The sequence below is a fragment of the Scleropages formosus genome, chromosome 10, assembly GCF_900964775.1.
Source record: "Scleropages formosus chromosome 10, fSclFor1.1, whole genome shotgun sequence".
Classification (NCBI taxonomy): domain Eukaryota; kingdom Metazoa; phylum Chordata; class Actinopteri; order Osteoglossiformes; family Osteoglossidae; genus Scleropages; species Scleropages formosus.
In genome coordinates, this window is record NC_041815.1 from 3,539,869 (window position 1) to 3,556,292 (window position 16,424).

Here is a 16,424-nt window from a genome sequence, read left to right on the forward strand (position 1 = left end):
CTCAAGACAGGACGCTAGTCCATCATAGGGAAGCCCAAATGGGACTTGAACCCCAGACCCACCAGAGAGCAGGCACAGGCCAAACCTGCTGCACCACCACACCCCTCAACTCCAAAGCCTTTCAGTGCAATTCATATTTATTCTGTCATAATTCTTCTTTATTTATTTATTTATTTATTTACTTACTTACTTACTTACTTGGTTATTTGTATGAAGTGTTCTTTGTGCTGCTGTTCTTATTTGGTTGCCATACGGAATTTCACTGTATTGCATATAGTGACAATAACATATCTTATCTTATCTTATCTTTTCTTATCTTATCTTTTCTCAATGTACTTGGTAAAAAAAAAAAAAAAAAGAAATTCTATGATCTCCCTTCCTGTTCTCTCTTCATTGTCTGTGACTGTCTTTTTCAAGTTCAAGACTCTGGCTGTAGCATTCAAGATGGAGAAAGGATCTGTGCTCTGACACCTACAAGCACTGATAATTACAACAAAAGTACTTTGCTCCTCTACCTTCAGTCACTTGGGGATCGTTCTCACAAGAGATCCAAATTCTGAAGTTGATTTTGGTTTTGAGGCTAAGGAAAAAGTTTCCTCTCTCCCTCAGAACTGCTGACTCCTTCTCAGCTTGTGTCAAGCATTCAGTATGAGGATCAGCACCTCCAAGTCTGAGTCCATGGTTCTCTCACAGAAAGGGATGGCATGCCCCATTCAGGTAAGGGGAGAAAATCTCCCCCAGATGGAGGAGTTTAAGTATCTGGGGCTCTTGTTCACGAGTGAGGGGAGAAGGGAGCATGAGATTGGCTGCAAACTGGGAGCAGTGGCAGCAGTAATGCGGTTGCTGTACCGGAGTGTAGTGGTGAAGGGAGAACTGAACCATAAGGCAAAGCTCTTTAATTACTGGTCGTTCTACATCCCTACCCTCACCTATGGTCATGATCTCTGGGTAATGACCAAAAGAATAAAATCGTGGATTCAAGCAGCTGAAATGAGTTTTCTCCGCAGGGTGGTGGGACTCGCTCTCCGTGACAGGGTGAGGACTTTGGCCATCTGGAAGAAACTCAGAGTAGAGCTGCTACTCCTCCACATTGAGAGGAGCCAGTTGAGGTGGTTTGGGCATCTGGTAAGGGTGCCCCCTGGGTGCCTCCTTTTGGGGGTATACCAGGAACGTCCAACTGGGACGAGACCCCGAGGTTGGCCAGGACCCGCTGGAGAGACTATATCTCCCAGTTGGCTGAGTGGGCTGAGTACCCCAGGTTGAGCTGGAGGAAGTTGCGGGGGACAGGGGCGTCTGGGCTGCTTTGCTCTCCCTATTGCCACCGCGACCCTAGCAAATAAGAAAATGGGTCATTGTATTGTTGATCTCACTTTCAAGTGACAGGTTGTCTGTGATCATTGAGCCCAGGTACACAAATTCATGGACAGCTTCCAGCTTCTAGTAAATAATGGTGATGGATGGCTCGATGCTGAGGTGTTGGTGATGCAGCTACTCCCAGCAAAATATCTATATCCTCAGCAGTAAGAAATATATAAACATCCTGAACAGTTAAAAGTACGCATATATCCCAAACAGTAATAAATACACCCCAAACACTAAAAGTGCAATGTTTATTACAAAAAAACATACCCTCATTCATCCCCAATGCAGATACTGTGTTCAACATATGGATGTACCTTGCTTCCCACTGAACAAGGCATCAACCTCTGTCAGCCCCTGTTGGAGTAATCTTTCCTTGACATTTGCAGTAAGTAGTTATATGATAATTACATTTTGAATAAAACCAAAATTTATCTGTTTAGGTGCATGTGATTCCCAGCTTTACTTGTCAGTTTTCAGATTCCAAACTTTTGAAATGTACATTTTATTCAGATTGTAATAAAAATACTAAATTTTTACTTTAAAAAGACAACCACAACAGAACAATTTAAAATCAAGCAGATACAAATTTAATGGAGGTATTCTACATTTTGTAAATCATAAATTAAAATAATTTTACAGCCTGTTTCCACTAGCTTGGTACTTTTACTTTCACAACACAAAAGCAGGTCAGCACACTATGTTTAGTTCTGCTCCAGTTCAATTGTGCATGTTCTCCAATGTCTTTACAGATGTGGTGTCTGAAATGAAGGTGCACCATTCTTTGGAGGTTTTACTGAAACAAAGCACTGGAACACTTGGAGTGCACAAATAAAAGAGTTTATTAAGAACAGCAGCTTGTCACAATCTCACTTCCCACAGTGAAACCTCTTCTGCTCCCGCACGAAAAAGTCCGCCTTATATATAGTGCAGCCTATAATAATTTCCGATTCAATTACGAATTAATCAATGAGAATTAAGGTTTGTCAACTTAGATTCTACAGGCTGGCAGGAACCTTTTTTTTTTTACAAAACTCTCGATGATTTGTTTTTGGTGTAAAACACCACAACAGAAGTTCTGTTTTCAGACATAATAGCAAAAAGTTTTAATTGCCTCCCTCAAGGTTTATCTCTATAGAGATACATAAATAAATAATTTAATAAACAGGGGGTGTAAATAGTGCTTTTAAAAGGACTGGGAATGTGGATTATATGGGACAGTACATGCATTGCCTCTCACAACCACGAAGGTAAGAAGATAATACGTAGAATCCATGTTCTGGTCAAAGAACGTTATTTTTAGTTAATAAGGCATTAAGTTTTTCCCTATCCATTAGCCTATATCTCTGTAAGTATTATTGTTTGTGATCTTTATGTTCTCTTTTACTGGACCTGAATAAATGTTCTGTTACTTTATTGCATCATGTTGTGAGATCATATCCATCTCTCATTTTACTGTTGAGTTAGTCTGAATGAACTACCCAATGAAAGCAGGCAGAAAGAAGGGTGGAATGTTTCTCTACCTAATGGACACAGTTCAACTACATAAAATAAAGGCATGTTGATGAATAGTCAAAGTATCCTTTTTAGTTTCATGTAAAAATTGATTAGCCATTTTAGTGTCCGTTTAAATAAAAGAAAAATATCAATAGATAAGAGATAAGACCTTATTTTTCCTTAGTTTTTAAAAACTGTAAAATTCAATAACATTAGACCAACAGTGATCATGGATGAAAATGAAAAAAAAGAATGTAAAAAGATAAAAACAAAGATTACCTTTAATCAGTGGCATTTGTCTTTCAGGTTTATATTCTGAGTTCAACATGTCCGCTACAAATCAAACCTCTGTGAAAGAGTTTTTCATTGTGGGCTTTCCTGGACTTCATCCTATGTATTTTGGGCTTGCTTCTGTTCTTTTATTTTTTGTCTACATGTTCACTTTAGTGGGAAATGGAATATTTCTCATCCTGTTTATAACAGACCGCAGTCTCCACAAACCCATGTATGTTATCATTTTGAACCTGGTTGTGTCTGATGTGCTGTTCAGCACCACCACTTTACCAAAGATTATTGCCAGGTACTGGTTTCAGGCAGGAGCCATTTCATTCACTGCTTGCTTTGTCCAAATGTACTTTGTGCACTATTTTGGAACAGTCAACTCATACATATTATTAATAATGGCATTAGACAGATATGTTGCAATTTGTTACCCTTTGAGATATCCTACAATAATGACAAATTCCATTATTTTACTGACTAGCATAATTTCATGGGTAGTGGCAAAGGCTTGTCCACTGATGATGGTAATAAGAGCATACCCCCTGCCATACTGCGCTTCCAACACCATCATTCAGTGTTACTGTGATCACATTTCAATCACAACACTGGCATGTACTGACCGGACCCCTTATGCTTTCCCAGCTTTCGTTTTTGCTATGGTTGTGTTACTGGTACCTCTTGCTTTTATTGTATTCTCTTACTGTGCCATCATTGTAGCAGTACTTCGAATTGCAAGTACCCAAGGGCGCCTCAAAACCCTTTCCACATGCACTCCTCAGCTAATCATAATAGCTCTCTACTTCTTTCCACGGTGTTTCGTGTATCTTGCAAGCAATGTGGGAATTACATTCAGTACAGATTTACGGATTGCCATCATCATGTTATACAGTCTGCTCCCTCCAATGGTCAATCCACTCATTTACTGCTTAAGGACTAAAGAAGTGAAACAGACTTTGATGAAAACATTCACTAAACAACAGGTTGATATACAGAAAATAAATATATCTGCTCTTTCTAAGTAAACTGTTCAGGTAAAATAAAATATTTTTGCATTTGTATATGTTGATATTTTGTGTTTTTGTTGTTTTTTTTTTTTTTTATCTATGGAACGTTAAGACTTTTCTGGTGGTGAGTCATGCTGTACAGAGTCTGAGTGTCTGAAAAAAAATCAGCTAGCCGTGGTCAACAGGCATCTTCAAATGCCTCCTTCCTCAGCACGGTCATAACCTCCCATGGATTCAAATACCACTGCTATACTGATGAAACCTGCTCTTCCTCACCTGGAGTATCAGACATTTCTGCACACATTGCTGCCTGCCAGGTAGATATCTCTGCATGGATGTCTGATCACTACCTCCAACTCAGCCTCTCCAAAACAGAGATTCTTCACCTCCCAGCTGGCCTATCTTCCTGTCATGATCTATCTATCAAACTGGACAACTCACTCATTTTGCCCACCTCCTCAGCTAAGAGTCTGGGAGCGATGATTGACTCAAGTCTATTTTTCTCTCAGCACATCGAAGCCACAACCCAGACCTGCAGATACATGCTGCATAACATCCACAGGATCCATTCTTACCTCACAACTGACTCTGCCACACTACTTGTCCAGGCTATGGTGACATCCCATCTGGACTACTGCAACTCTGTCTTGTATGTCCTTCCCAGTACTGCTATCAAACTTCTACAGCTGATACATAACGCTGCTGCCTGAGTTGCGTTTCACATGCCAAAGCATTCCCATGCATCTCCTCTACTCATTTCTCTGCACTGGCTTCCCATAGCTTCCCAGATCAAATTTAAGACCCTGATTATTGCCTACAAATGCATCAGTAGAACTGCTCCCAGCTATTTACAAGACTTGATCTTCCGCTACACCCCAACCAGATTGCTTCGCTCATCTACTTCTGCCCACTTGGTGGTCCCGCGCATCAAAGGTAAAGTGCAGAGATTCTCGCTTTTGGCTCCATTGTGGTGGAACAATGTCCCCCTCTCACTTGCAACTGCTGAAATTCTGTCCACATTTAAAAAAGGTCTGAAAAGTCACCTCTTCCAGACTCATTTTGCCCATGATCCCACAAGTTCGTGTAAGGTGTAAATGTTCATGCACCAAAATTTAAGATCTTGCCCGGATCAGCCTTTACACAGCTACTCCTGTAATATAAGTAAATGTTTGTGTATCTCAAAAAAAAAAAAAAAATGTAGGAAGGTGATCAGGAATCATCTATTCTGAGTTGTATGCAGATACTCATGTGATGAACATAGGTGCATATGGTGGAAAGAAACAAACTAAATTTACTTAAGAATCACACTTCTGCAACTATGTCTATTTTTCTCCTAATGTAATCCACAAATTGTATTCTTTGAGATGTACATCGCTTTGGAGAAAAGCATCTGCTAAATCAATAAATGTAAATTTAAATGTGTAGGGACCCACCCAGCATTTCAGTACGATTCCTTTGGGTGCTAATCCTAACACAGCCATATCAGGTGATTGTTTCAAGTTCCACCACCTTATGACCAGAGAAATTAGAAAATGAAGGAACAAGCATATGCAAGTAAACATTTTTGTAAGGACCAGCAAATTTCCCTGAGTATGTGTACAATTCCATGAAGTACAAATACTTTTCTGCCACCATCAAATCTCATAAGTTAAACTATTACCAGAAATTAAATACAAATAGAATTAATTTTTTTGGGTAGTAGAAAGTATATAACAGGTAATAAAATCTAGGTTCAGACACTTCTGCTTACAGACTTTATACACTATACAACGAGACTAGATATAAACCAACACATTTTAAATTAACATCTGTCCCCTGTCTGGGGCCTCACTGAACCCGAGAGACATGCAGATATCAGTAGGTTACTACAACCAGTGGAAGCAGAAGTGCCAAGGTTTATGAGAGGTTTTAAAAATGTTCTGTAATTGACAGGTGTGCATAAGTGGGGGTGTGCTCTAGTTCTTTTCTCCCAAAAAACCTCTCAGCAGATTCAGCAGATATTAATCAAGCCACAACCAATCTTCACCTAATTATTATAAAATGTTAGATAATGTACATGTGATTGTGATTCATTTGCAGATGAACGTAATGAATATATATATATATATATATATATATATATATTTTCCCCCACAAGTTACTAGGCAAGCAAAATCCAATAAAGAGCAAGTGCAAGTTCTATAATAGCTAAAAGTGTGATTTTTCCTTCCATCTTATTAATGAAAATAAGTTGTTTATTAGGCTGTCTAACAATATTTCTGGTTAATTACTTTCAATGGTAAATTTTTTATGCATTCTTGAATCCCAAAACTGGCACCCATTTATGTCACAAATATCAGGAAATTCTGACACGATTACTTCAGTAGTTAACAGTACAACAGTTATCATAGTACAACATAAGGCATATTGCCTTCATTAATTACCCTCTAATACTGTATGGCTGTCTGCAGTACCAAAGCTAATCAGCTGTTTCACAGCTCTTACAAAAAGGCCACAGGTTTGAATCTCACCTCCGGCAGTAGTACCCTTGGGCAAGGTACTTACCCTAAATTGCTTCAGTGAAAATTAGCCAACTGTACAAATGGGTAAAAAATTGTAGGTAGATTAACATTGTTAGTCACTTTACATAAATTACTTTACTGTAAATGTAATTTACATTACATTTGAATATAAATGTGTTACATGTCATGCTTTTAAGAAACAATCATAAACATTAAAGAAAAGAAATCAGGAAGACAATGCAAATGAATTTGCACTGGCCACAGGGAACAAGCTGTGGTATGTTTTTTGGATAGTGAAAATGAGGGTTATTATTACTAAGATTTTAATAGATGAAAAAAAGCAAACAAAGGGTAATGGTGGCTGAGAAATTAATGAAGCACAAACCCAACTATTACTGTATAGAAGACCACATGGTGGTGCTTGTCTCTCCTCTGGATGATGCTGGTGTCTTAAAGTCCCTGGGCTGATTAGACTGCGGTTTGATCCCTGCTCAGTGTGTGTAAAGTTTTCATGTTCTCCTATGTTTGTGTGGGTTCCTGCCATAGTTCAAAAACATGGGCTTTATGTGGATTAATGACTCTAAATGACCCTTAATAATGACGTTTGTATCTGTGTCTGCTAAGTGCATTTGCTAAATGAGTAAATATTAATGTTTCTGTTGCAAGGCACAAAAAATCCAAACTTGGCCCTTATAAGTATGAAGGAATTGCACCTGAGCAAAAATAGAAATATTAAATGAAATTCCTTGAAAATTCAAAATTTCATAGCCGAAATTGATGATTCTTGGGGTATACCTGTACGGTATACGCTTACATAGGTTACGTTCATGTGATCTTTAATTCTATTTCAGACATGTTGCTGCTTGAATACACACACACACACATTTTCAGAACCGCTCGTCCCATACTGGGTCACGGGGAACCGGAGCCTACCCGGCAACACAGGGCGTAAGGCCGGAGGGGGAGGGGACACACCCAGGACGGGACGCCAGTCCGTCGCAAGGCACCCCAAGCGGGACTCGAACCACAGACCCACTGAAGAACAGGACCCGGTCCAACCCACTGCACCACCACGCCCCCCTTGCTTGAATACTTATTTATGAATTTGTGTCAAAGGAAGTCAAGGACAAAGAGAAGAAGGTCTATGGCCTTTACCAATGCAAAGATGTTACTGTACATATTTCAACTGAAATTAGAATGTATCTGACAATATTAAATGTTTTTGTCTTGTTTTTCTTGACCATTAAAATATCTCACAAGGCAATCAGTTTTAATCATCCCTCTTGTGATTGGTTGTCTGACAGGTTGTGTTTACACAAGTCAGTCCCAAGGGTTAAACCAAAATAATGAACACAAAAAGGTGTTTAAAATTGAAGTCTCTTCTACAGTTAGTGCACAAAGCCCTTAAAGTATCTTAGCAGAGGTAAAGGTAAATGTAGACAAGTTCTGGCTGTGGGTGGGCAACAAAAGCTTTTCCAAAATATTCGGTTTTTGGTTGTCTTGTTTTTTTGCTTACTCACATCAACCAAAGTTATGCGTAAGCTGTCATCAAGCATCTGAAGAATCCTTTTGGAGACTGTCAAAAGAACAACAAAGTAAGGTGGTATTTGTCAGGTTCCCTTGTTTTTATACCACATTTTTGCATTACTGTATGAAATTTTAAGATAATTCAGTGTACTTTCACTGTCTGCCACTTTTACTATATTTATATATGAGTTCAGCAGCAGACTTTGGTCTGAATGAAATTATGAAATGATTTAACTGAACTTCTAAGTGACATTTCTGTGAAATTAGTGTTCTATGTTACTTAAAATTTACTTTCAAATAGTAAGTTTTATGCATTCTACAGAAATTACTATGAAATAGTTGCAGCTTAATCAACAATGGTGAAAAAGTAAACTTCAAAAATCTGGGTTATGAATTTGTTGACAGATTTTTCAGTTTTCAGTTTATGATACAGGAGAGAACTTTATTTCACCTTGGGATACTTTTATGTAACAGGTCAATGATCTTTCTTTCTTTCTTTCTTTCTTTCTTTCTTTCTTTCTTTCTGTCAGTTTTGAAATACACTACTATTGTTTATCCAAAAAAAATTCTCAACTAACAAAAAGTGCAGAATGAAAAAGGGAGTTTATGCTTTTTACCTAAGTTTTTTATAGATTTCTGGAAACTCACAAAATCCATTTCTCCGATCAAAAATATTAAAACAGGTAAGGCATTTTCTTTATAAATATACTGTCATTTCGTTAGTCTAATAAATTATGCTGCCTGTAGATAAAACTCCTGATTGTGATATTTACAAAATTTATTTATTTCTATATTCTGTTCTGCTTGACTGTTTCTTTTTACAAACATACTTTGATGTATATTATATAGTTTCAGCATATTCAGCCACTCAGTTTCCTTCTGCTTGTGATGATAGCAGGTTCAGCAGGCAGACCAGAACATTCCTTTCCTTAGCAACTGAGAAATATTACCTCCTCCCAGTGGGACATGACCAGTATAGGTCCAGCTGGAGCCGATCAGGGGCATTCTTACGATGTACCCAAACCACCTCAGCTTACTACTCTTGATTCTACGTAAGTAGCACCTTGTAATAGACAGCTTGCTCTGCATTTCAGCTACTTGCATTTGTGATATTGTTCTTTGAGCCATTCCCCAAAGCTAATGCCCATAGGTGAGAACTGTTGAGCAACCCTCTCTTTGGAAAGTAATTAAATCTGGAATATACAATATGAGCATCGTTTCATCCCCTTTTCATTTTCCATATTTTATTCTTTTTACATATTTTATTCAAAAATTCATCTAATGGAAAATTTAGAAATGTAAAACATGTTAAAATTCAGTCTTAGAAAGGATTTAAATACTTCTGTGTTGCAGGCTTCTTTCTCACCGAGGATTGCCCTTCAACATGTCAGATGGAAATCAAACCCTTGTGACAGAATTTCTCATTGTAGGTTTCCCTGGACTTCACCGCACCTACTATGATCTTATAGGCGCAGTTTTTTTCCTGGTCTACATCTTCACTTTAGTGGGAAATGCAATATTTTTTGTACTGTTTGCAACAGACCACAATCTCCGCAAACCCATGTATTTCATCATCTTAAATCTTGCTGTATCTGATGTGCTGTTCAGCACCACAACTTTGCCAAAGATCATCACCAGGTACTGGTTTCGGGCAGGGACCATTTCATTCATTGGCTGCTTTGTACAGATGGCTTTTGTGCACTATTTTGGAACAGTGACTACGTACATTTCAGTAATAATGGCTTTAGACAGATATGTAGCAATTTGTTTCCCTTTGAGATATCCATTGATTATGACAAATTCCATTATTTTAATTCTTTGCATCACTTCATGGGTACTTTCGGCAGCAAGCCCAATGATAGTGGTAATTAGATCATACTCCCTGCCATACTGTTCTTCCAACACTGTCATTCAGTGTTTCTGTGATCATACTTCAGTGACAACACTGGCATGTATTGACAGAACTGCTTTCGCTTTCCCAGCTTTCATTTATGTTTTGGTTGTGTTATTGGTGCCATTAGCCTTTATTATATTCACTTACTGCTCTATTATTCTAGCAGTGCTTCAAATCGCCAGTACTCAAGGGCGACTCAAAACCCTTTCCACATGCACCCCTCAACTAATAATAATAGCTCTCTTCTTCCTCCCACGGTGTTTTGTGTATCTTGCAAGCAATGTGGGAATTACATTCAGTACAGATTTGCGCATTGCTATTATTGTGTTTTATAGTCTACTCCCTCCCATGGTCAATCCACTCATTTACTGCTTAAGGACCAAAGAAGTGAAACAGAGTTTGATCAAAAGACTGAAAAGACAAGAACTACATGCAGGGAAGATCAACATCTCTGGAAAATAAATACTTTAGAAAGTATAGAATTTTCCTTGTTTAATTGTTTTTATTTTTACCTTTATTTTTCTCTAGGAAACATTGAAAAAATAACCAAATTCAGAAATTATTCGTGGGAAAAAAAGAGAACTAAAATCATTATTATTTAAACTATTATTAAATGGAATTTTTTTGTGGGTTTAGCCTTAGATGACTTTCGCCATTGCATGTGGAATTGGTTTTACCATCAAGCATCAGACCTTTCTGGATGTCCTGATCGAGAGAGTGCTGCTTGCTGACTATGCAGTCCTACTGGGAGTCTTAAGTGTTCATGTAGCTTACAATGAAGTAACCTAGAGGAACGTTATCAAGATGAAAAGCCTATGTGATCTCAACCCAAATGTCAAGTGGCTAGATTTCTATGCTAGCCACATACTGGCAATAATGAATACCATGAGTAAAAACAAGGTAGTGTATAAGTGTTCTTGGTACCAGAGCACCCAAGTTCAAAAAACCTGATTGTAGTTCTGTTATCTAACCTGATGACATATATTCTGAACATTTGGGTGAAGAGTGGTTCTTAGCTGTGAGCTGATCAACATCTGGGGACACCAATGGACAGACCTGAAAGGGCCCAAGTGAGTAGTAAGGTTGTCCTTGGAATATTTAGCAGACGCCCTGGTTTATGATCATGTGGACTCCCATCATAAGAGTTTCTCCTGCATTCCAAAGCAAGTCAGAGGCATAGAGTTGGAACAGATGCTAAGTATTTGTAGGATGTAGGCTACTGCAAAGAGCTATTGTTGGAAGGTGGTTAATGCCTGTCATGGCAACAAATCAAGAGACAAGGTAGACATCATTAGTGAAAGAAGCTATCAGCCTGAAGAAGGAGATCTACTGAATGAATTCCTGATTCATTAAAGATGTACCTGAAATCTAAGAAGGCTGTGGCACCAGTGTTTGTAGAAGGAAAATCCAAGATTTGGGGGGGGTGTTGAGAGTGGCAATGAAAAGTGATGTCTTCAAAAACTGGGTTTAGGAGTAACCGTATTAGAGACATCACAACTGGACCACTGCTACTTGCAGACAATGGTGGTCCTGTTTGCCTCATCAAAGTGCAATCTCCATCAGGCATTAATAAAATATGAAATTCACTGTAACAAGTTAGATTAATCTGGAGTGAAGAGATGTGCTGGGTAATACAATGAATGCTTTCTCTTTGTTCTATCCTTCATCAGTCACAGTTATGACTATAATTTTCATTTAATCTTATTGCTTACAGAAAAAGAGGGGCAAAAGCTTGATTCATAGTGGGATATTTTAGTAGAATTGTTGTACAATAACTTGACCTTAGATGTTTCCAGCACTTTGTCCCCTGGACCATGCTGAAATCTTTGTACAAAGGTTAACACTGAAAGGTAGTTGAGATGCCAAGAGGAATTTTTTAAAAGTATGTGGATATGGGAATGATAAAACATAACTTTCAACTTTCAAATCATCAATAAAATTAGAAAAAAGGACTTGATTTTATTTCATAATGAAAAGCATTATGTAAACTTCTAGTTATGATTTGAATACCTATGATTAATTGTTTTGTAGTGCTGACATAAAAAAGAGATTTCCAACTTCATAATATTTGGTTATTTGGACTGAATGCAATAATGTAACCAAATCAAATGGTGACAATGGGAAAATGTCAAAATCGATTAAAATTTGACTCACACTGCACATTAATGTCACTAGATGGTGTGATTATATAAATAAGTACAAGTGGTCCCCGATTTACCATGGGATTACATTCCACGAAACCCATCAGAAGTCGAAAATATCGTAAGTCAAAAATGCATTTAATACATCTAATACACACCTCTGCGTGACAGACTGGAAGATGCAGATTGGATTGCTCATGGGAAAGTATTGCGTCCCATATCGCTTGCCCAAGAAAAAATCAAAATTCAAAATTCGAAGTATGGTTTCTACTGAATGTCTATGGCCAACTCACCATCGTAAAGTCTAACAAGTTGTAAGTTGACCCATTGTAAATCAGGAACCACCTGTACAAGAAACAAATTTCTGAATTTTACTAATTTCCATAAATTTTCTGTAAGTAAAGACAGAAAATTGGAACTGTAGGCTTCAAATCCTTAGCAAGGGTTAGCTGTCATAAGGTTTTGAAATACATAGTTGTCTTGAATAGATGGAGGAAAATATATTGATGTATGATATAAATGTAACAGCAAAGTAAAATGTTTGAATATTGAAAATGGTTCAACAAAGTATTATTGTATTATTTCCTTTTGTAAACATCCATCAGTCCAGTTTTATTAGCTGTTTGTCTTGCTCAGGGTTGCTGGAGTCTGTAGCCTATTCCAAAATCACTAGGCAAAAGTTTGAGATGGAGTACACCCTGGATGGGATGCCAGTCCATGACAGAGTAGCCACACACACATACATACTGTGGACAATTTAGTATCACTGCTTCACCTGAACTGTATGTCTTTGGACTATGGGAGGAAAACCATTCAGGCATGGGGAGAAATGAAAACTCCACATGGACCGAGCCGAATTCAGACCTATACCCAAACAGCTCAGGCACTGTGAGATAGTAGCACTATTCATTACACCACTGTACCACCTCCTTAGTAAACAACTTTAATGCAATACTTGCTTTTGTCCATACATTTTGCACATACTTTTCAAATCTTAATAAATGGATTCAAGGACAAAGTGGAAGGTCGCTTCTCTTTACCAATGGAAGGATATCACTGTATTTATTCCAAGAGAGCACAGAAGAAACAGAAAAGACAAAATAAAATATACCACACATCTCAATTTTTGTTTTGTTTTCCTTGACTACAAAAATATCTCGCAAAACAATCAGTTTTAATTACCCCTCCTGTGGCTGATATGCTCAAAGTTTGGGCTGGCATAAGTCAGTCCCTGTGGTTGGACCAGAAGAATGAGCAAGGCAAGAGTATTTAAAGAGAGTAGTTTGTTATACAGTCTGTGCACAGAATCTTACTTTAGCAAGAGTAAGGGCCAATGAAGAACAACCCTGAATTTGGCATGTGCAAAACAACAGCTTTTTGAAAACTTTATGAACTTTGGCTTGCTTCTTCAAATACTGTTTCTAGAAACCTTCTTGAACAGCCAAAAAGAACAGCAAAGTAAGGTGCCTTTGCTCTGATACCACTTTTTTTTTGATGACTGTGTGAAACTACAACTGAATTAAATTTTTTCTTTTATATATATATATATATTCTGTTTTTATGGAAAAGCTGTCTCCACTCATTGACTACCCTACTAAATTTCCTGTTCTAGGAGAGGACCTACTAACAAACATAGAAGAGAAAGGCAGCAGGCAGCTTATTGTGACCTGAGTCTGAATCTCTGCTGGAGTACTGTTGAGCAAGGTACTTGAATTGCTTCAGGAAAGAATTATCCAGCACTGTAAATAGCTAAAAATTAATAAATGAATAAATTAAATTAATAAATTAAAACTGCTTTGGCAAAAGATGTGAGGTAAAAAAAGAAAAAGTAACATACAATGTGTTATATTTTTGACTGAATATACATTTCCATTCATTTTTGCTCTTCCTATTTTAAATTTTTGAAATATAATTTTAAGTGGCAGTTAGAATGCACATCATGTATTGTAAATCTTTAACTCTAGGTATTCAATTAATTCTACTGCACATACCCTAAATCCAAAACTGATTTATACAACTTTATTAGGTAATAAATTAAACCTTAAGTTCTTTCTACTTTCAAAGCCCAACATTGTCTGACTTGTTAAACAACTAAAAATGTTTATAGAATGTTAATGCAATTGCATTTGTAAAGTAAGAGACAGCTAATAAAATTGTTATATTTTGCTCAGATTTTTCATGTTATCTTGTCTTGAAATTCACAGGTAATTATTGACGTTATAGCACACAAACAAAACAGAAATAGTCACAACTTATGTCTATATGAATATTCATTCATATACACAAATATTTCAATATTCATTAATATTTCTTAATTAAAACATTTAAAATCCACTTTTTAAGTTTAAAAAAACCCTATGAACTCTTATAGATACTTATGTGTTGCAGGCTTCTGATTGTTAGAGGATTCCAGTTCAACATGTCTGTGGGAAACCAAACTTCTGCAACAGATTTTTTCATTGTGGGATTTCCTGGACTTCAACAGAACTACTATGGACTTGTAGGCACTGTCTTTTTCTTGGTCTATTTCTTCACTTTAGTGGGAAATGCAGCATTTCTGGTACTGTTTACAACAGATCGGAATCTCCACAAACCCATGTATGTTCTCACCTTAAACCTTGCTGTGTCCGATGTGCTGTTCAGTACCACCACTTTGCCAAAGATCATAGCCAAATACTGGTTTCAGGCAGGAACCATTTCATTCACTGGCTGCTTTGTACAGATGGCCTGTGTGCACTATTTTGCAACAGTGAGCAGCTTCATATTATTAATAATGGCTTTAGACAGATATATAGCGATTTGTTACCCATTGAGATATCCAAAAATCATTACCAGTGATATAATTTTAATTCTTAGTATCACTTCATGGGTGCTTTCAATTGCAAGCCCAATAATAGCAGTAATTAGGGCATATCCCCAGTCTTACTGTACTTCTCACACAATCATTCAGTGTTTCTGTGATCTCATTTCGGTCACAGCTTTGGCATGTGTTAATCAGACTTCTCAGTCTTTCTCAGTTTTGGTTTACGCTATGGTTGTACTAATGGTCCCATTTGTCTTTATTTTATTAACATACTGCCGCATCATTGCGGCAGTGCTTCAAATTGCTAACACCAATGAGCGTCTGAAAAGCCTTTCAACCTGCAGCCCTCAGCTAGTCATAGTAGCCCTCTACTTCCTCCCACGGTGTTTTGTGTACCTGGCTCATAATGTGGGTATTAAATTCAGTACAGATGTGCGTATTGCCATCATCGTGTTATACAGTCTGCTCCCCCCTATGGTGAACCCACTCATTTACTGCTTAAGGACTAAAGAAGTGAAACAGAGTTTGATCAAAGCATTCAGAAGACAACATGTTCGCATTCAGAAAATGAATATTGTTCTTACTCTTTCTAAATAAAAAATGAATAAAGTACAAATTTCACAAAACAAATGTAACTCATACTCATAATTTGCTCATAAAGAGATCATCAAAAGATTCTTTATTATTTTAAATATAAATGGAAAAACTAGATAATGTGTGTCTGAGCCACATGAGTTTCACCCATTTTTTCACCAAATATGCAAAATTCATGCCCTATGTCACGTCCCTTGCAGCCGGCACATCGGCGACACCTGCTGTTTCCTAATTGAAACAGCTATAAAGAGGGACACCGAGGAAGCCTGGATGTGGAACCTTGTTTTGCCTCCTTTGTTTCCTCTTGAGCAGTGTCACAGTGAACCTCTTCCGACATCGACCTTTGCCTGTGTATTTCCTGACCACGTTCTTTGTCTAGCCGTCTGTACTACATTTGCTGATCGCCTGACCTACGTCTGTCCCACAACTTCGGTTTTTTATTCCGTTTTGGCGTTATTAAACATTTGTTTATGAAACTCTGCACTTGAGTCCGTCCTCGTGAAGCGCAACCATGACAGAAGGTTCCGCCTGCAACCAGGACTCAGCGGAGTATGCACAAATGTGTACGGCACTCGCCACGCAAGGCGAGATTTTGGGAGCGCAAAACCAGTCACTGCAGTGCCTGGGACAGACAGTAGACAGATTGATCCAGGCTCTACAAGCTGGGGGAATCATCCAGCTCTCCACATTGACGGCACCCGCGGCCCCCTGCTGAACAAGCCCCACCTGCACCACCAGAAGCCTCTGGTCCAGCTACACAGATCGCCATTCCGGAGTGGTATGATGGCAATCCCGACCAGTGCCAGGACTTCTTGATGCAAT

General features: G+C 38.0%; 2 protein-coding genes across 2 annotated transcripts; both read left to right on the top strand.

Moving 5' to 3' along the window:
• Positions 1 to 3,182: 3,182 nt before the first annotated feature.
• On the top strand, positions 3,183 to 4,160 carry LOC114911610 (olfactory receptor 2AT4-like). The gene has a single exon (XM_029255516.1). The coding sequence runs from the start codon at positions 3,183 to 3,185 to the stop codon at positions 4,158 to 4,160; it is 978 nt and encodes a 325-aa protein (XP_029111349.1).
• A 5,394-nt stretch (positions 4,161 to 9,554) lies between these two features.
• On the top strand, positions 9,555 to 10,526 carry LOC114911611 (olfactory receptor 10A3-like). The gene has a single exon (XM_029255517.1). It carries the CDS (start codon positions 9,555 to 9,557, stop codon positions 10,524 to 10,526), a length of 972 nt encoding a protein of 323 aa, XP_029111350.1.
• Positions 10,527 to 16,424: the final 5,898 nt, after the last annotated feature.

What these genes read in the sequence shown, in the direction of transcription:
- LOC114911610 (XM_029255516.1), top strand. Translation starts at nt 3,183, where the DNA reads ATGTCCGCTACAAATCAAACCTCTGTGAAAGAGTTTTTCATTGTGGGC.
- LOC114911611 (XM_029255517.1), top strand. Translation starts at nt 9,555, where the DNA reads ATGTCAGATGGAAATCAAACCCTTGTGACAGAATTTCTCATTGTAGGT.